The following is a 19,770-nucleotide window of genomic DNA, read 5'->3' as shown; positions in this document are numbered from 1 at the left end:
TTGGTGTATTAAATATTTCGATATATTTATTTAACTAAAGCTTAGTTTTCAGAATGTTTAAAAATATACATATTTCATTTTAAATAATATTTTTTACGCAAACATTTATTAAGTCTATGCTCGTAGAACGGAACGTAACACTCAATACAAAAACAGTCTGTCGCTAACCAATGACGTCGCTCCTACTTTACGTCACGCCCAGTGTTCAGGGACGTACTCGCTTATTTTTATCGTAAACGTAAATAAGTGGGAAGTTAATCGTAACCGTTTGTCAATAAATACGCAGGTTAGTGACGAATGTATTTTTTTCGCTTTATTTATAATTTGCGTTTCGAGAAATTCCAACGTTATTGAGCTTATAACGTATGCGGAAGATAAATTTCTTACAGATTTTTATGTTAAATGTATGAAACGGTAATTTATTTATATATTATTATTCGAAATTATGATTATAAGTATATTTCTATTCATGTTCATTATTTTGAATATGATTTTAGTATAAACAAATTGAATGCAGCTCTGTTAGTCCGGTATCTTCTGCTCATGTGCGCTCGCTATTTTGTCTACAGCTAACATCTATACTCTACATCTACAGTATAATCTTTAACTGTAATATTCTAGCATGGAAATCGATAGTTTGACTATAATTGTGAATTAGGTCAGTTTCTTTCCACATCCAGCTACCGGTAAGCAATCACTAATAAATAAAATATCTACACTATATTTAACACCTTTTGATTATTTAGTATATACACGTTAGTTATACAAATTCATTATTTAAAAGGAAATACAACTAAGAACTGCTCAAATTTATACAAAATCTTTACATAAATTGTACTTTGTGTTATTTTTATAAGCTATATATAAACCAAATACTTTCTCATCTAAATTTGTTTAGTAGATTTTGCGTGAGGAACAGAACAAAAATCCATCCATCCTCACAACTTTCACATTTATAATAATAGCATAATAATAGTATAATTCAATAAAATTTCAATTTGTTTCAGGAAATGACGTTGACATTGTTTTGTTTGTTATTATTTACAAAAGCGTCATTAGGTCACGTGTACAATGCGGTCGAGACGGAAATGTTCGCAATACCTATAAGTCCTAATTTATTTAACTGGACTTATCAAGGTGGGTCTAATTAACGTGATTTTTGTTTGTGATGTTTTAATAACGTTTCTTTTTCTTTATTATTTAAAATGTTATTTTTGTATAAATATGATTGTATGACGCACATGTTTGATTTTGGACTGTTTTATTGTAAACGCTATGGTTATGGATTCGATTTTTGCTTGGAATATTTTCATTTATGAAAAATTATTGTTCATTATGTAGTGGATTTATTTAAAAAAAAAATACAATTTTCATTAGGTTTTTTATGCGATTCCCACACGATGCGAAACATTTTTTCACCGAAATACCGCAAAGAAAATATATAGATTCTTCTCTTCTCTTATCTTTATATGCTATATTTAACAATGACATTAAAAAGCTGTCTTTACGCAAAAAATAAAGTTCAGTGTTGGACCCACCCACGCGTAATAGTTTTTCATAGGTTTATAAGTTCAGAGCTGAGTGATAAGTATATTATGAAATCACAAAATTTTTAAATAAAAATGCCTCTAAATATATATATGCTATGCATTTTTTATTTTCACTCATTTATTTTTATATTTATGATCTATAGTAGGAAAACGTTATCTTTCTGAACAGACACAAAGGCCCCGTATTTATAACTACTCTCCACTCGTGAGATTGATCTTGAGAACAAGCTTGAGATATTTTAATAATAATCTATGAATGAAGCTTAATACCTGAAAACGTCCTAGGTGGCGGAGTTCAACATTGCACTCCGCCTCATCAGACTGGAAAATGTAAATAAATTAAATAACTCCCGAGTCGACATCGAACCTATGTTCTCGATATTTCTAATCTGTATTATGATTTACACAATTTATCTGGTTTTAATAATATTCTTCTTAACAACTTTACGGTTTTCCCGCGGTTTTCGTGCCTAGAAACTGAAAAAAATAAATAATTGTATATACTTGATTTTCAACAGAATTTGATCAGCAATATCGTTTCCACGCGTCTCTCATCGGCAAACCGGAGCTACCATCTTGGCTTCGGTATATCTATAGTGGACGACACCATTCAGGATTTATATTTGGTACTCCACCGAGGGGTACCGCCTCGCCGATCACTGTAAGTGTTTTAGTAATATAGCTGGTTAATGGTTTGTATTTTCTATTTATATTCACATTAGCTTTTAACCATGGCGCCGCCGCTGTGGTCGTGGCTATTTCGTTTTTTTAGCTTGATGCCGTATTCCGCACAAAATAGGAGAGGCAGAGGGAACCTGGGAACCTAATGTTAAGGATACCCGTTCCCATTAATAAACTTGACTGTTGAGTGGCCTAACTCAACGCCGTGCGAGACAAAGCTCGTTATCAGAGCAAGAAAATGAAAATATTAAATATTTTAAATTTTGATACCGGATAATCAAACCCATATCCTGTCATGTTTACAATAATACGCTTGTAGTCCTACGCCGCGACTGAGCTGGATTGTTGCCTATTATTTATTGAGTTACAAGACAGGAACAGATTATTATAAATACACAATTGTAAATTAAATTCCGATAGCAATAATATAAGTAATCGTGTAGAAGTCCAATGTAGTAGTAATTTGATATGTTATAATACTAAAAGAACAAGAATCGATCAATAGTTCATTTTCTGGTACAAGGCTTGAATGCCCTCATTCGTTCATTTATTTATGTTATCTATTCAGTTTTTTCGTAAACGCCCTATTTTCATGCATTTGCTTGTATGTTTTGAATTTCTATGTATAGTATGTTTGTTTGTATTTCATTTATTGAATCGAGTTTATCAATATTTGCCAATTTCTTGAAAAATCCTATATTTTTCCAAAGATTCATAAGTTCCCAAATATCTTCTGAATCGTTCTCTGAATATACATGGGGATGAAGTGGATAGGTACTGAGGCCCTCGTACTCATATACCACCGTTTATCCGTCGATCGATTTACACTCTGTACAACAACCAGATAAACATATAAATAAATAAATGAGAAAAATGTGAAAATTAAATATCTCAATAATTAGGCGGGACGCGATGACTGGAGTGTCTTAACACTAGGTTGAAAGTTGCCTCTGTCTACACTACTGTGTGCCGGATACTTCGTAAAGGTGAATCAAAACAATATATTAAAATATAATTATTTCAGATAGAAGTAATAGGCCTAAACAGGCAGGATTATGAAACGAGGCGAGTACTTTTAACTTTGACTGTAGAGCCCAAAGAAAACATGGCGACACATGAAGTGGAATTGAAGATCGATAATCTGAATGTAGAAGATCTATTGGACGAGCATAGGTAAGTATTGTTAAGTACTGTTAACTTTGATAATTTTACCATTTACCATAAAGATTACTTTATTCAGAAATTGCATAAGCTTACACAATATAGAGTATATTGTGTAAGCTATTACTATATACTTATCAAAAAATAAATCTTATAGATCTTAGTAAATTTTTGTGTTTCTCAAAACTAACAAGCTGGTACGACAAGTTAACTAAGTTTTCCAAAAAAATAAGGTAGTACATAAATTCAAACAGAAATATTGTTGACATTCTCAACACTTGCCGTTAATAAGGAAAAATGTTGGCATTTTTTCTTCCAGAATGACACGCCTTAAAGACATATTAAGAGCAAAATTATGGACTGAAAGCAGTAAAGACCTGTACCCGACGTTCCTCGCCTCTGCTATTGACTTGGGTGCCAGACTACCTTTAAAACCTAGTGATGGAGAAGGGTAAGATAAGATGTAAACATACATATCAAGACACTGAGGTTCTCAGTTTTCCTCCGAATTTTGGAGGCATTGCGTGTTGAGTGGCGGAACTCAACGCCGCTCTTTGTCTCGACATCAGAGTAATGAAATGAAAGAATTAAATATTTCACTCCCTCGAGTGGGGTTCGAACCCACAAGCAGTTACGCTAACAGTCACATATTTGTGCCTCTGCGCCACGACAGGCTTCGAAATCTATAAAATACTAGTGGACCCGAACGCGGCTACGCCTGCTTGTACTATAAGAATATTTATTTCAGTTTCCATTCAGTTTCCAATAGAGAAATGCGTTAAGCAAGCTCATTTTGGGCGACGCTTTCTAACAACAATCATTGCAAATCGTTGCTTAGCTACGACGGTTGTTATTAACATGGCGGAATAAATTGCATGTCAAATTAATAAGTATTTTAATATATTGGTATATATCGAAAATATAAATATGAGAAAAAAAAGTATCCTATGTTCATCCCAAGACCGTCAAGTATCTCTGTATGAGTATTTTATCGCAATTAAATTATCGGTTTGGGCCTGATTGCGTAAAAGACAGACAGACAGACAAACAGAGTTACTTTTGAATTTATAATATAGGTATGGATTATAACACTAAATAAAGCAACTGACTCATGTGAAAATTGATTGATTTTCGTCTTTTTCTCAGTCTGGTAATTCGTCTTGGCTCTTCAATGCCGTTTTCATCAGAATTGAAAAGGTTGAGGGAAGAAGTTCGGCCATTGTCCCGCCTTCCAAGCTGTCCTAGAGAGTATAAGAGGACGACAGTTGAAAGATTGTTTAGAGACGCCGGACTTACTTTGGACTGGTGTAGTTTTGAATTGGTAAGAGTGTCATTAATAAAATGAAATTGAAGTAATTTTGTTTGAATAAGAATTCTTTAATATTTGACTTTGACCAACTTAACTATAAGCGAAATTTAAATAGAATTAGAACAGTGGGTATTATTAATACAATACCCACTGTTTCGTTACCAAATCAAGGTAAAAAACAATAATATTAAATATGTATTTCTCAAGTGGGAGCCTGACCCATAACCAAACGTTTGTGACCCTGTGCAATGACAGCCTCTATACAGATCCATTATTACAATGTCTAAATATCAAACCTGCCTGGCTGCATCGCTACCTGCATAGGATTCGGGAACTATTATCTATTTTGTATTCAATAATATTTTTTCTCTATAATTTTTCATTCCAGTACAACACAATATACAAGCCACGTACAACAGAACATATAGAATACCTAACACCCATACCGTCCAATAACGAGCACACCCATCCACTCCCGGCCGCGGGCGCATGGACTGCACCGAACAGGGGATCTCTCCCCTCCGCGAGTGCGACGCGGCGCCTTGCGTCTGTTGTCGCTGCGCCCGTGCTGTTGTTGTTGTTGTGTGTTGGTGGTCTGTCTGCCGCCATGTGTGCTAAGTGTGCTAGGTGAGAGTTAGTAACATATTAGTAGTATTACCTTGGTTAGTTTCTTAAGGAATTCCTAGATTTAGGTAAACTGTTGCCATAAGTTATAGCATAATCTTCACACTGAATATGTATATTCAACTTGCCAAACTAGCATACCCCAATCCTCGACTGCAGGGATATAGTGGACTGGTGGCCTTTTTGACAAGTGGGCTTTGTGAAAATTACTAATAATATTAGTTTTGTTAGATACTTTAAAATAAAATGTTCAGTGAGTAAAAAAAAACGAAAAAAGAGACTAGATTTTATTTCTTACAGATTATTAAATTTCCAATAAAATATTGAAACTGATCACATACTATCTATCAATTATTTCATGTAATTATGACTTTTATACATAAAACTATAAATAAGGTATGTATTTAATAATTATGTACTGAAAATTATATTTGCAAAAAAACACCATTTCCAGGCGTGATCCAGTATCAGAAATGTTTTTAGATGAAATATATCATGTTTGTGAAGATTATAGAAATCGAAGGTTTGACTTTTAAAATAATTTCAAATTCCAATAATATTAACAGTTTAAACACTAAAAATATAAGGAAAGGTTTATTATCTATCAGTATAACAGTTAAATTAGATAAAAAGCTTTAATTTACTAAACTGAGTTAACAATTACAAAATATTTTAGGTAAATTAAAATATTTAACGTTTTTATATTTTTTATCTATTACACTAGTCCATTTCATTGATAATATTTTACTAACATTTAATTGTTTAATTGATTAACCAATAATAATACTTTTTTGTTTTGGGTTTCTAAATTTTAAGAACAATCACAAGGAAATTTTACTTTAATTATATTTTAAATTGAATAGTAATGTCTTATTTTAAACCCATTAACTGAAATATTAATCATTTTTAGGCTAATATAATATTAAATAAATGAAATGAAAGACCAATTTATATATATTTATTTCTTTTTAGAACTCAAAAAGTAGCAAAAGTAGAAATTTGCAGATACGGCACTGGCAACACTGAACAGACTCAAGCGGATAACACCAGTCAAAAAAGTTTGGGAATTAGGTATTTTATTGTATAATTTTATATATAATATAAAACAATGACATTGTGTCACAGTAAAAGAATGTCTAATTGTGAACTCGACGGTTGGGGGTTCGATTCCCGCTTCGCGGAATGAATTGCTTAATGATGAATAGTTTCATTTCATCTCTTTGGTAAAAAGACAAAACTCGGTGGCAATAAGACAGACAGCACAGTGATGACTTGTGCTACTAAACGTTATGTGTTTTGCAAAATGTTTTAACACTAGATCTTTCTGCTTACCCTATATGTAGAATACAGAGGGTAAATAAAAAATAAATTTAATTGGATTCAATGTTCAAAGACTGTTTTGTACTACTGCTGCTACTGCTACTACTTGATATGCGTTAAAAAGTAGAGAGAATTAGAAAATTAGTAATTACTGATTTTTTTCTTAAAAATAATTCTAACGTGAAAATTTTCTCATGCACTATTTCTTTTATTTCAGTCCAAACAACAGCCTAACTCGCCCATACAGTCCAAAATCAACCACAAATTTAGCTGCAAACTACAATCGCCCACAACCGCCCCCATATTCAACAAACTCCCTACACCATAGAAAATGTGACAAAGACAGACATACACCCGAACCTCGTTCCCATTTAGCATTAGAAGAATCTTTAAAATTGCTAAATCAAGCTAATATAAACAAATATGATGATATATGCGATAAAATATTAGATTTGACTGACGGCACTGACGACTACGTACCTATAATGACTGACACGAATTACATTAAGCCTGAAATTGATGATGTTTCGGAATTAGCTAAATATGGTGTTGGTCCAATTTGACAAGAGACTGACGGTTCCGAACCACCCGTTAAAACTTGGTTTTGTTAAACTTTTTTTATAAAATAACTAAGTTTTTATCGCTAGAAATTAACTCTAAATAAAACGATTTTTTTATTGATATACTGTGTTTAACTTGAAATGGCTTCAGAGCTAATACAATAAAATAATACGCGGTGTATTTGTTTTTAAGTTTTATTTTAGTTTAATACTTATTATAATTTGATAAGTTATTTATTATAACTTGAGAAAATTAAAATTTTATATAAATTTAATATTACTTAAAATATGTTATGCAATGTTTTTGTTTCAATAGTAATAAGAGTTAGAAAATTCAATAAAAAAAAATTGAATAACTACTTAACTGTATTATTTATATAAAAATTGCTAAAATCGCGCAAAACAAATGATTTTACTCATTTCTAGTTACGCTTTTGTTACTAAATAACGATGGAGATTTACTTAACTATTAATAAGTAATTAATTTAATTATATATAAAACTACTAACAAAAATCGTCGTGTTTACTATATAGGATTAAATAATTAGTATAGAAAATTAGACTACTTTCATTCTCTACTCAAGTCTATCTTCTTTGAATATGTCTCTATATTGTATGTGTGTTCTGAAGGGTTATTATTACATACATACTTGACTTTCAAGTATAACTAACATAATGTTATTTACTAAGGGCAACCAAATAATAAATATATAAATACTATCACAGATAATTATGTTAAACTCTATAAATACCATTGAATTGAATACACACAGTAGTTTATTATACAAGAAGGAAGGAATTCATTGTAACATCATTCTTTATATAATTTAATGATATTTTCTTACCAAAAGTTTGACTTGCACCTTGGTGGTTGCAATTTGTTTAGCGTTCAAATAAATCAAAATGGCGTCTGTTCATAGATACCATTATAATATTCTGTAAGAAACTTATTCTTCTATGAAATGTATAAATATTTTTTCTGATAACACAAAAATTAAATTAACATATAATTTAAGAGAAAGGCTAATTACAGTACCTTTCTTTGACAGAGTTCTGTTAAAATTTTGATGTATAATATGATTTAGATGTTCTGTGTGTATGAAATTTCTGAGCATTTATCTATTGCAGTACTTTTAGCTTTAACTAATATAATTATAAGCCCTAACATGTCTTAACAATTTGTAGCGAAATTCTAGTCTGTCACTATTTAAATATTTTCTAGTCAAATGTATTTTAGTCGTTGAATAAAATAATTAAAATGTTAAAAGTTCTTATTTATTTATATGGCTACCCTTAAAGTGCCATCAAATAATAAAATAAAGTATTAATTTTTACTTGAATAATATATGTACCATATTTTTGTTTTTTTTTTATTTAAGACAAATAAAATATATGAGGTAATTTCATCATTTATTAAACAAACAACACTGAGATTACATGTTTTGTCCTAAGCTAGAAATTTAACAATTATTCCTAGAGATCTTCACTGACAACTAACGACTAAGTTAATTCGTTATTTTTCCAATAAGATTTTTTATCTAAATAACAATACACATTCTTATAAATAACTTTTAATCTCTTTATATTAAAATTACCAATTGTTTATTAGAAAACAAAAAACAATCTTGAAAACTGGCAACACGGCAAGAAACTAAAATTCAATTAATAAAAGTGCGCAGGTTGTAGTAATTAGAAGGTATTGATAATATACAGGATGGAAGAGGCAGCGCTCCTTTTACTGAAACTGCATATAGGGTAAAATATTTCAAACCCAGAGCTAAAAAAATTAATCAAAGTACCTCAACAGTTTGGACGTAGAATTTTTTTTTCATTTCACGATTTTTATCCATCCTGTATTTCGTGTGACGCACACATACGTACGACGTTTTATTTTAAAACGATAATTTTATAATTTATTTTGTTTGAAAAAATAACTTTTTCATTTTTGAGAATTATTTTTTTTCTGAATTATATTAGGCTTTTATAGAGTAGTTAAAACTGTGGTATCATTTAAAGTGGTGCTGACAATTCCACCCTGTATAAAACATAATGTAATTTTGTAATAAATAATGTACATATTACAACATATATTTGTATATTATTTGTTTTCTTTAAGTCTATTACCGACATTCCAAATGACAAGTGCCTGAGTACAAATTAATTCGTGAATGTTTATAAGATTATAAAAGTTTTCCTTATATTATTTTAATAATTATTAATATTAGGAATAACTTATAATTTCAATCAAACTGACCAAAATGTTCTTATATACTGGAAATAATATATCCTAGTTTGTACTAAAACTAAATACAACTAAAAACGATTATCACAATTCTCATAAAAACTTAAAATAAATTCTTATTAATAAGTTAAATGTGAATTATTATTATCACAATTATAATAAGAAAATTTCAATAAACTTTTACTCGTGTAAAAGTTTTGACAAAAAAACTTATTTTATTTGTATTACGATGAATAGGTACGTTTTTGGTGCAGCTTAAAAATAAAAATATTTAAAAAAAAATGCTTATTTCCTATTGAGTAATATTTTTTTCAGATAGTTTGTATTAGTAGATATCATTTTGAAATAGTATTTTGCTTTATAAGCACAAACAAAGCAGTAAACAAATACATAGAACGGACCTAAATAGAAAAAATAGAATTTGTTGTCATTGTAAAATTTGCTATTTTTTTATTTATTTTAATGCTTAAACATTTACATTGAAATTTAATTATATTATTAGATATACGTATAATCGAAATAAATGAGGTAATTCTAACTGGTATAAAATAACTGATTGAAATCAAATTAAAAATATTGCATAAATTTGTACTACAATTATTATAAGTTTTGTAATTTTAACTCAAAAATTCTTAAGTAATGATAAAAAAATCTGTACAGTTATCAGCTTAAAAAATAAAGAAATCTTAAATTATTTCATACTATACTTTTATCCTAAAATAGAATGCTGCAGATATTTCTTTTCAATAAACTTAACTTAAGTAATGAAATAAGAAGCATAATATATTTAAGTAGATATATTGCTGATTTAGATCAGTGTTGCTAGACGTTCTGACTTAGGCGGGACGTCCCCATTTTATAACGTTATACGTATCTACTGAGAGAAAACTTTTATTCTACTTATTTAAACTTTAAATTTTATAAATTTCTAATAATTTTGTAGACTGAAGACATGACTGTAAGATCAGGTACAGAGTAATCCAAAAGGTTATTTTATAACTATAGTGAAAGAATCTCGATTTTCTACTTAAAAATCCCTTTTTTCTCCAAGGTAAAATCTAGCAACGCCGATCCAAATCCAGGTACGTATAGATAACTATAAACTCATAATTTTACGACATTTGCAATCAGAAAAAAAGTATAATCAATAATGAGACACTTTAACAAAAAAAGATTAAATATTGTTGGAGGCACAAGTTATAGTTTAGAAAAAAATATCAATTATTTTTTAAATTAGGTACCAATTTATAATATAGTATAAACTAAGCATATCATTAACGGTGTAATATAACTTATTAATATTATCCTTTTTTATTCAACTGGCTTCCAACAGACGACCGCCCTCATATCGTCGGGAGCGCGGCCAAAAGTCCTGTCGCCATTAGGATCGACGTATTGGTTTATTTGATAGTCGAGTAATGTTTGGAATCCGAGAACATCCGTGCCTAGTTGCTGTTGAAATTCAAATATTTTTTATTATATTATTTTAAAGTTGTAATTGGTTCCTCTGTGTTTGACTATAAATGCGACGACAGTGGGTTCGAATTCCATTCGATTGTATAAATAATTTTCGTTTCATCGCTCTGGTAACAAGATACCTAAGTGTCTCTGCCTATATGCGGTATATAGCATGAAGCTAAAAATTATGAATATAATAATATGTAAATATATTAGTCCATAGAATTTGATCGTCCATCCTTTTTTTGTGTGTATATTTTTCTTAATAAAATAAATTGACTATACAGATTAAGTCCGGCTAGAGATAGAGAAACTCTTCCATATGTCATGTCGGTGTTAGATAATTTTAAAAACGAACTAACAAATAATATAACTAACCTGCGTCAAAGGACTGGTATTAGTAGTGAACACTCCTTTAAACCTCCTCTCTCTGGCGACTCTCTCTGTCGCTAGTTCGAGCGCTTGTATCGCGGAGACGTTGTCCTGAGCTGATAGTTGGGAATCTGTCGCCATCATGAATGAATGGAGGATTGAGCCTGAAAGAGTAATTAACAATATAATTTATCTATATACATATAGATAGGTAATATATGAGTATAGTGGCCGTCATGGCGCACGTGACGTTTGTGGGTTCGACTCCCACTTGAGATTGGGCAACGGGAATGTCTTTACAGTAAGTTTCCAGGTTCCTTCTGCCTACCCTTCTATATGTAAGTCGAAAACAATGTAAACTCACCCTTCCCCTCCGGCAACACAGCATCCCTCACGGACCCTTCAACAAACTCCAGGAAAGTCATGATCTTAGCGAGTCCTCCGCCCAGCGCTATGTCGGGCTCGTCGCGCGCGTCGAAGTTCAGGGCGACCGCTACGGGAGACCCGGACGCTGGGATAAACAGTTATTTATTGTTCATTACTTAGATTTAGTTTTGTAATTTATTTTAACTTTTAAAATGTTTATATAGAACGTAAACTTTAAAGTTAAATAGAATGTTCGTTAATTTTTTTTATTGTGTTAAGATATTTATGTATCTAAATACAACTCACGATCTTCCAAAACAACACTCAAGTCGGCCGCCAACAGCGGCTCCCAGCAGGCGTCGATGCACATGGCGTAGTCCCGGGGTTCGATTTCGTGCCGTACAAATTGTTCCAATTCGGCCTTCTCGTAGAACGAAGATACTATCATTCTGTGTAGAGGTTATTATTTAATAACAATATATTAAATATGTTTAAATTCATATTAATATTAATTATTTTGAGTATTTAAAAGGAATGTTAAGAAAAATGAAGAAATGCATTTGAAAATAAGATACCTATGAGATATCCCTAATACGTAGAATATTAAAACTCACTCAATAACTCTCTCTTTATGATCCTGCCTCATAGAGTGTACTGAAAAGTTGTTACGTTCATTATGAGAAGAGTTCTCCGGGTGTGTCGTCAGATGTGATAAAACTTCTCCGAGATTCTTTGAACCAAGGAAGTCACTGATTTCTAAAAAAATATTTAAATTAATAATCATGGCATTGTTATAATAATAAAACCAAATAATTTGATTTCAACCAGCCGTGGCGCTGCGGCACAGCTTCCGAGACGGCGGTTGTGAGTTCGATTTTCACTTGGGGGAAATTAAGCGTGAAGCTAAGTTAAGTTATTACAAAACAAATACTCACCAATATAATATCCCTTATCCCTCAATCTAGTGATAGTATAAATAGAGTTCAAGGAGTTTCCACCGAGTTCGTAAAACCCAACTCTCACCGACATGACCCCTCGCACCGACCTGCCTAGCACTTCCCCCACAGTTTCGAACAGCACTCGAGCTGTGTCTAGGTCTTTTGGGCTTATACCTGTATAGTCCATTTCTAGAGGGATTTCTGCATCATCTGAAAGTTTATTGAAAGTTATTTAAAGATTTTTCTTTTAACCTTCAATTTACTACTTAGAATTTACAGGGCCAATGTAAAATATAATAAAACTTGATGTTTTATTAATATATAAAAGTTTCCTTAATCATTAATTAGTAAGTAAGTAGTTTTCCTTTAATCATTAATTTTCTCAGAAGATTATGTAAAAAAATTGTTACTATGATTATGATTATAAAATAAACTTTTTTTATGCTTTTAATTTATGCTGTGCAAATATTTAATCTAAGCATTGTTTCCCGCTTCAATTAAGTGTTATTATTCAATTATAAAAATTACGATAATTAATTTAAACTCTCTTTTAATTTATTCTCTTTATTCTAATTATGACATTAAAAAAAATGTCATTTCTATAGATTTTTATCTGTATAGAGCAACTTAATATGTTAATTAACAGAATAAATTATAATAAGGTCGTCGTAGCACAGGGAAGAGCGTAAAGCCGTCTGGAGACAGGACAGGTGTGTGTTCAATTCTGAATCGGGGGAATTGAGTTCTGAAAATTGGGAGCTTAGTGTGATACGGAGTTTTTTTTAATTATTAGGTTGCTAAAAGAAATAGAATCAAAATCGTATCATAAAATAATTTTAAATTGCGTAAAACCTTTTAGTATTATACCACAATATATCATATAAACATTTTGCTATTAAGATAATATAGGAGAATCTCATGTAATAAATGTTTTGATAAAATAAACAATAAAAAAAATCTTTTATAAACTCAATATCACAGAATTACTTTTGTTTATGTACTTGTTTAAAAGCTTGATCTTTAAAATGCAAAAAAAAACCATGAATTTTTTTTTACTTAAATAGGTTAGTTAAATATGTGTAATATAAAGCTTTTTTTACAAACAAAATATAAGAAAAAAAATAGAATATGTATTTCTGTTCTCAAACTTTAAGAAAAATACTTACTTACCTATTTAGAAAACTTAACAAAAGAAGTGGGATTTTAATCTGAGGTTCAAACTTTAAATTTTATAAAAAAAATATATTATACGCATACCATTATTATTAGTATTTTCATACATTTTCAACAGGCCCTGCCTGTCTACCTTGCCGTTGACGAGGAGCGGAACCTTGTCTATTACGATTACCTGAAAAATTTTAATAATTTATGCTCAATTGTTCCATACAAGTGTGTTCTATGGGAAATTTTTGAAACGAAGATAACTTATATCTAAACTTCAACATTTACATATATTTAATCATTTTATAAGTAGGTATCTACCAAGTGCTGTCTGTCCCTTAGAGAAAGTAGAGTGTTCAACTCACTCTCTCTACTCAAAACGTATTCTTGATAGAAAAATGGGAACAAACTAATATATTATTAGATTTTTTTATTTTCTAAATTATGAAAACTGTTACCTGCGGTATCATATATTGTGTAAGAGAATTCTGCAAAGCGGCCTCGATGTGGTGTCCGGAAAGACGTGCGTTTTCTTCTATAGTAACAAAGGCTAGTATTTCTGGATTGCCCGTCACTAGTCCGTAGCAGAGGACTACAGCTGTTAACAAGTTTTTTCCTATTATAATAATAAGTAACAATGTATAAAATACGTTTTGATCTATTATGTGGATGTAATTACTGACTATGTAATGTTTTTTTTACATAGGTTGATTTTGATAGAGATCTTAAGATGCTATTTTCATTCACTATATTCATTAGATTATAACTTTTGAATACGATAAGATCTTAGAATAAAGCTTACCCTACCCTAATTTGGGAAACTTATTTAATATTTTTACCTTTTTCCACGCCATTAATATTCTGTACAGCTCGTTCAACCTCAGTCAAATCGACTCTGTGACCTCTGATCTTCACTTGCGCGTCAGTCCTGCCCGCGAATAGGATCAAGCCTTTGTGCAAAATACCGAAATCTCCTGTACGGTACAGGCGACCGAAATCTGTATGGAAATAAAGATATTTAATATAATTATTTTCTAAGTTTTTAAATAAATTAACATAATAAATTGTAAAAATGAACTAAAAAAACCATACACACCAGGATGAGAAGCATGGGGATTATCACAAAATTTATCCGCCCCTTGCCCCCCAACATATCCTCTGGCTAGGTTCCGTCCGGACACCCACACCTCACCCGGTTCTGACTCTCTTGATGGATTCATTTCTTCGTCTAAGAGATATACCGCGCAATTATCTAGCGGTGCACCTTAGAATAAATATGTTTTATTAGTTTTTGTAGGTAAGTACTGTTTTATTTACTTCGTCCTCCGCCTGTTTTCAAGATATGAGATAAATATTGAGTGGTGGAACTCTACAGAATGCCTCATTAGTAGTAAATATAACAATTGTGTTCCATTATAATAATATATTAGCTTACCAATCGGAATAGTTGGGAACATTTCCAACTGACTAGCCTTCTCCAGAACAAAATACGTCACATCGCCCATAACTTCAGTACTTCCATAGAAATTGGCCAACTTATATCCGTTTTGGTCACTAAAATGTTGGAAAAATCGCGCTGCCAGTTCCTTGCTGAGTGTTTCTCCGGAGCAAACCCACAATTTGAGATGCTGTAAGGGCCTTTCAGATACATTCAACGATAAATACATCAATATTGACTTTAGAAGAGTCGGCACTAGCACTAACCGCTTGATCTGAAAAGAATAATTAATTTAACTATGAATAGGTAGTTAAATTAGTTCAATGCCTCGAAAATTATGAGGGAAGTGGGGATCAGAGTTTCTTAAAACTAGGTTCCCTCCGTGTACCCTGCTTTAGGTATATGGGATTAATAGCGAAGCTATATAAAAGGTATTGTAGCTATGTTATTATATAAATATGTAATTCATGACATACATATAAGCAAATACGTAGTATAAAGTAATTTACTGTATATTTAATAATGTGAATAAAAAATTTATACATCATAATATTTTAATTGTAAAGTAATTAAATGTAAATAAAATAATAAAGAATCTTTATTACAATAAAAATAATTAAAATTGCGGAAAATAACAAATAAACGAGCTAGACAAGGTAAGTCAGACCAATCACTGATCACAAGTTAGGTGTGAGTTTGATTTCCAATGGAGACAGATATTTATATCAAAATACTTTTTGTGTTTAAAATGTTATGTAATTATTTACTTAACAATGTGCGCAGGGTAGGCAGAGGGAACCTAGTGTTAATATACCTTACTAAGTTACCTCCGACTTCTGGACTGAGTGGTGGAACTCAATTCACTCAGTGCGAGTAAAATTAAAATAATATAAGTATAAATATTTAATTTCCTCCAGTGTAACTCGAACCCACACCCTGATTTATTTATTTCTATATTATTAAATGTAAATTTTACCTGATAATCAGCCAAAATGCGAACCAACTTTTGGGGATCTCTAGTGGTCTCTCTGGATAGTATAAGCAACGTCCTGCCATGTAACAGAGGCCCCCATATTTCACATACGGAGTCTACAAAAGTCAGTGCTGTTTTCCAAACGCATACACTCTCAGTATCTGAGAACGGGAAGTTACGGAACTGCCACCAGAGACGATTGCATATCGCTGCATACGGCAGACGTACGCCTGTAAAATGTTTTAGAAATTAAGTTAATTGTAATGTTCTTTTTGTAATTTTAATCTCCATTGTATAAATAGACATAAGAACTGTAAATGTAATAGATTTTGTTTGTAGGAATCCAATCCAATCCAAGCTCCATGGGCATTGATATTTTATGGCTTTAAATTTTCTGGGGTGGGCACAAGACTATTCTTCTAGGGTATGGAACCGCCTACCATTCCACCAAACATCTATAAAGTACGAAACAGAGTAGGCAGGGGGAACCTAGTTTTCTAATGTTAAGTCAGTAGGTACGTTCCCCAGTTTCCACCGAATTTTTCCAGACGTAACAAGTTGAGTGGCGGAACTCAACACCTTAACAATATATGAGGCCATGTCATTTTTATAAGTAAATATAGAAATATGATTTTTTCAGAAAAACAAAGGTCGGTAGATCTAAAATATATAGTTTGAATTTCAATTAGATATCTCCAAGTGTTCCTGAGATAAATGCTCTTGACTCATAGACAGACGGACGGACAACAAGTGATCTTATAAGGGTTCCTTTTTGCCTTAAAAGGTACCTAGGTCCGGAACCCTAAAAAGAAAAATAAATTCAGACGCATCAATCTCCAACTATAATTACATATCCTGGTTATTCATCTTTACTTCAAAACCAAGGTCCATTGTGAAATAGCATTAAATAATATTAAAAAAAAGATGTAACATTCATATCGAAGTTTAATGTAAAGTAAACCTTGTAATTTGTATGAAGCAATTAATAACTATGACCTTCTCGTAGAGCATTATTCATCTTAATAAAAATACTTTTAGTACTGACCGACATTATTTTTTATGTTTATATGTTTTTAATTATTATGCTTTATTGTTTTATACGTTCACGCCTTGATCGCATTTTATGCGTCAGACGGATCATACCTTGCGGGTATCGCGGGTTTAAATCTCGCTACGTTTATGTTTTAAACATTTTCTAAGACCTGAGATCCGACCGTTGAGACCTGCAGGTATCAGTTTTCTTAATTAAACCTATATTAATGAATAATACATGATTAGTAGAACAGATTACACCTGAGTTGCCTGGAAGAATCCTGCCGCAATCACCTTTAATTACATTTTTTCGTAACTCGTTTTTGGAGAAAATTGCACCCATACGTTTTTTATATGAATCGCACATCATTTGAAAGATAATCGCATAAGAAATTGGAAAATTAAGGGTTGCCAGCTTTCAGTCTGCCGCAAGTCTAGGGTTGCCTGGTTTAAACATGCCACTAAATGTTAATAATTTGCACTCATGTGTTTTCTTAATGAATTATATATCAAATTAAAGCTTATTTTTTTCTGAACACTATAAAACAGGGTAGCCTGGAAAATTCCTGCCGCAAGCAGGGGTTGCCAGCGTTTGAAATATTTTATTCCGGTTCCGTTTGACAATGAGAATAGACGATGAAATGCGCGGTCTGCCTTATGTTTTAAAGTAAAATATTATATAATAGAAGGTCAATCTTAAAATCAATGTTTATTCTAATTGTTCACCTGTTAAATTATGATTAAGTACACGCAGAAAACTAAAGATCATGGGGCAGAAAAAATCATCCTCATTTTTCAAGTAAAATAATGAATCTATAATATTGAATCTTTGCAAAATCTATTTTCTAAATACTAATATTTATTTATTATTTTAAATTACCATTTAATTAAAAACATTTAATTAAAAAAATGTTTACAAATATCGATCTACTATAAACTATTAATATACATACATATACATCATGTTCCCTTAATATAATGACCCAGTGTTAAGATCCGTTCCTACTTTTCGCCGAATTAATAACGAATTTCCTCTTGTAGAAATCGAATCTACAACCTGCCGCGTTCACTCACTTTGTACCACTGCGCAATGACTGGCCTGTGGCCTCGCCTATTTATATTATCATCTCGTATAACTTCTTCATGACTCTAGTAATTTTTTTATTTACAAGGAAAGCCTCCAAGTACTCTTTTATTATCTATTAGTACTTCGATATAAAATGTGTAAATCGATGTATAATTACGAATAACATGAACATGTGCAAGCATTAAACCGTTATAAGGCAATAAGACTAAATAAGAAGTGTTAACTAATTGCTAGGATTCTTAAGAAATAACTTATGTTTTAAAGGTACTGTTGTATGAATCGATTAAAAATATAATATGCTTATGGCGTCATTATTCTTATGATGTTTAGATTTTTCTTAAGATAATGTCATTAAAGTTTTTTTGGTATGGTTTGCTTGGAAACTGTTATGTTTTCATAGAGATACACGTAAAAACCACTAAATGAAAATTATTATGACACCTGGACATCCCTGAATAGAAACGTTATTAGCTATTTGTATACCATCCAGGTAAAAATTAAGTAAGTAAGAACACCATTAGGATATTATTTAATAAAGAAGGCGCAGCGGTACATCGTCTGACTGTAATCGCGGCGGTTGTGGGCTCGATTCCTAATTAGGGGAATGAGTTATTTTAATTTCTTGGCCCGGTTACAAGATACACATCATAGCAATGTCTCAAAAAAGAGGTATATGGAGACCATAGTGCCTTAACTCTAGCTCTTTTTGAATTGCAATCAACTTATATAGTTCTACTTAATATTATCTTTAAAAGAGGAAAAATATTATACACATAATATTATGGAGGAATTATTAAAACCTTATAATTCAGATTTTATTATCTGTAAGAATTTCATTGCTCATTAAAAACGCACTGAATGTCGTCTGGAATGCCCATAGAAGAAATTCTTCTTCATACGTGTGTTAAACACAAGGAAAACGATCTAAATGCTCATAGCTATACTTAGAAATAATTATTTTCATATATGATTCTGATGAAGAGGTATCTATCAGCCATTTCCCTGTCGTCAAATCTGTCTATTGAGGAAATCCAATGATTATTAACAATAGAAACCTATACGAAATTAACCAAACACTAGCTGTTTAAAATACACTAGACTAACAAAGTAGCAATTTATATTATGATTTTGTACAATGTGGCTATAATATAACAATAAGAATAAGTTTGATACATTCGGATTCCTAGTTTAAGATAAAATGAACTCACCTTTAGGTATACCAGTACTGCCAGAAGTATATAACACGATGGCAATAGTATCTGCATCAGTTTTGACGAGCACTTCGTCCTCGTTTGGCCTGTCTGCTGGTAAAGCACTGGCTTCTAGGGACAACTCCTCAAATGATATAGCTGGTACACCGCTGCCATTGAACATTGCTGGATTTGCTATGAAAAACGATAAATAATTTTTAAAAATATGTAAATATAGCAAAAACGAAAATAATAGTCAACATTTATTTAGCTTAAGCTAAGAAAATGACATTGTTGACTTTAATATT

General features: G+C 31.3%; 2 protein-coding genes across 6 annotated transcripts in view; one reads left to right on the top strand and one right to left on the bottom strand.

The window, feature by feature from the left end:
- Window positions 1–156: 156 nt before the first annotated feature.
- Window positions 157–8,476, top strand: Scgalpha (sarcoglycan alpha). Of its 5 annotated transcripts, XM_085202921.1 has the most exons (11): window positions 240–286; window positions 570–686; window positions 1,008–1,137; window positions 2,069–2,211; window positions 3,256–3,404; window positions 3,712–3,843; window positions 4,539–4,713; window positions 5,090–5,328; window positions 5,780–5,848; window positions 6,298–6,396; window positions 6,863–7,326. In XM_085202921.1, the coding sequence occupies exons 3-11, from the start codon at window positions 1,011–1,013 to the stop codon at window positions 7,206–7,208; spliced, it is 1,479 nt and encodes a 492-aa protein (XP_085059047.1). In that variant the 5' UTR covers window positions 240–286; window positions 570–686; window positions 1,008–1,010; the 3' UTR covers window positions 7,209–7,326. The 5 variants fall into 5 exon arrangements, with proteins under 5 accessions (XP_085059048.1, XP_085059047.1, XP_085059049.1 ...); XM_085202922.1 differs by lacking the exon at window positions 570–686 and having other exon boundaries at window positions 157–286; XM_085202923.1 differs by lacking the exon at window positions 240–286 and having other exon boundaries at window positions 539–658.
- A 126-nt stretch (window positions 8,477–8,602) lies between these two features.
- The window catches only part of e (nonribosomal peptide synthetase ebony), a 43,662-nt gene continuing 32,494 nt past the window's right edge, over window positions 8,603–19,770 (bottom strand). The window contains exons 5-17 of the mRNA XM_085202918.1: window positions 19,481–19,657; window positions 16,157–16,383; window positions 15,178–15,454; window positions 14,839–15,006; window positions 14,582–14,740; window positions 14,201–14,340; window positions 13,839–13,929; window positions 12,579–12,791; window positions 12,258–12,399; window positions 11,950–12,092; window positions 11,642–11,788; window positions 11,284–11,441; window positions 8,603–10,899 (exon numbers count right to left, since the gene is read on the bottom strand). Of these exons, the coding sequence (XP_085059044.1) occupies window positions 10,759–10,899; window positions 11,284–11,441; window positions 11,642–11,788; window positions 11,950–12,092; window positions 12,258–12,399; window positions 12,579–12,791; window positions 13,839–13,929; window positions 14,201–14,340; window positions 14,582–14,740; window positions 14,839–15,006; window positions 15,178–15,454; window positions 16,157–16,383; window positions 19,481–19,657 (2,183 nt within the window). The 3' untranslated portion in view covers window positions 8,603–10,758. The remainder of the gene's footprint in view (window positions 10,900–11,283; window positions 11,442–11,641; window positions 11,789–11,949; window positions 12,093–12,257; window positions 12,400–12,578; window positions 12,792–13,838; window positions 13,930–14,200; window positions 14,341–14,581; window positions 14,741–14,838; window positions 15,007–15,177; window positions 15,455–16,156; window positions 16,384–19,480; window positions 19,658–19,770) is intronic.

The sequence above is a fragment of the Heliconius melpomene genome, chromosome 19 (genome assembly GCF_056956725.1).
Source record: "Heliconius melpomene rosina isolate 202511_hmr_F chromosome 19, ASM5695672v1, whole genome shotgun sequence".
Lineage (NCBI taxonomy): Eukaryota > Metazoa > Arthropoda > Insecta > Lepidoptera > Nymphalidae > Heliconius > Heliconius melpomene.
The sequence above is the reverse complement of the archived record's forward strand: the minus strand, read 5'-3'. Positions and strand labels throughout refer to the sequence as shown.

Excerpts from the sequence above, each read along its gene's own strand:
- Scgalpha (XM_085202922.1), top strand. The coding sequence starts at position 1,011 with ATGACGTTGACATTGTTTTGTTTGTTATTATTTACAAAAGCGTCATTA. Across the intron at positions 1,138-2,068 it reads ATTTAACTGGACTTATCAAG|AATTTGATCAGCAATATCGT; the intron begins GTGGGTCTAATT and ends GATTTTCAACAG. Across the intron at positions 2,212-3,255 it reads GTACCGCCTCGCCGATCACT|ATAGAAGTAATAGGCCTAAA; the intron begins GTAAGTGTTTTA and ends TAATTATTTCAG.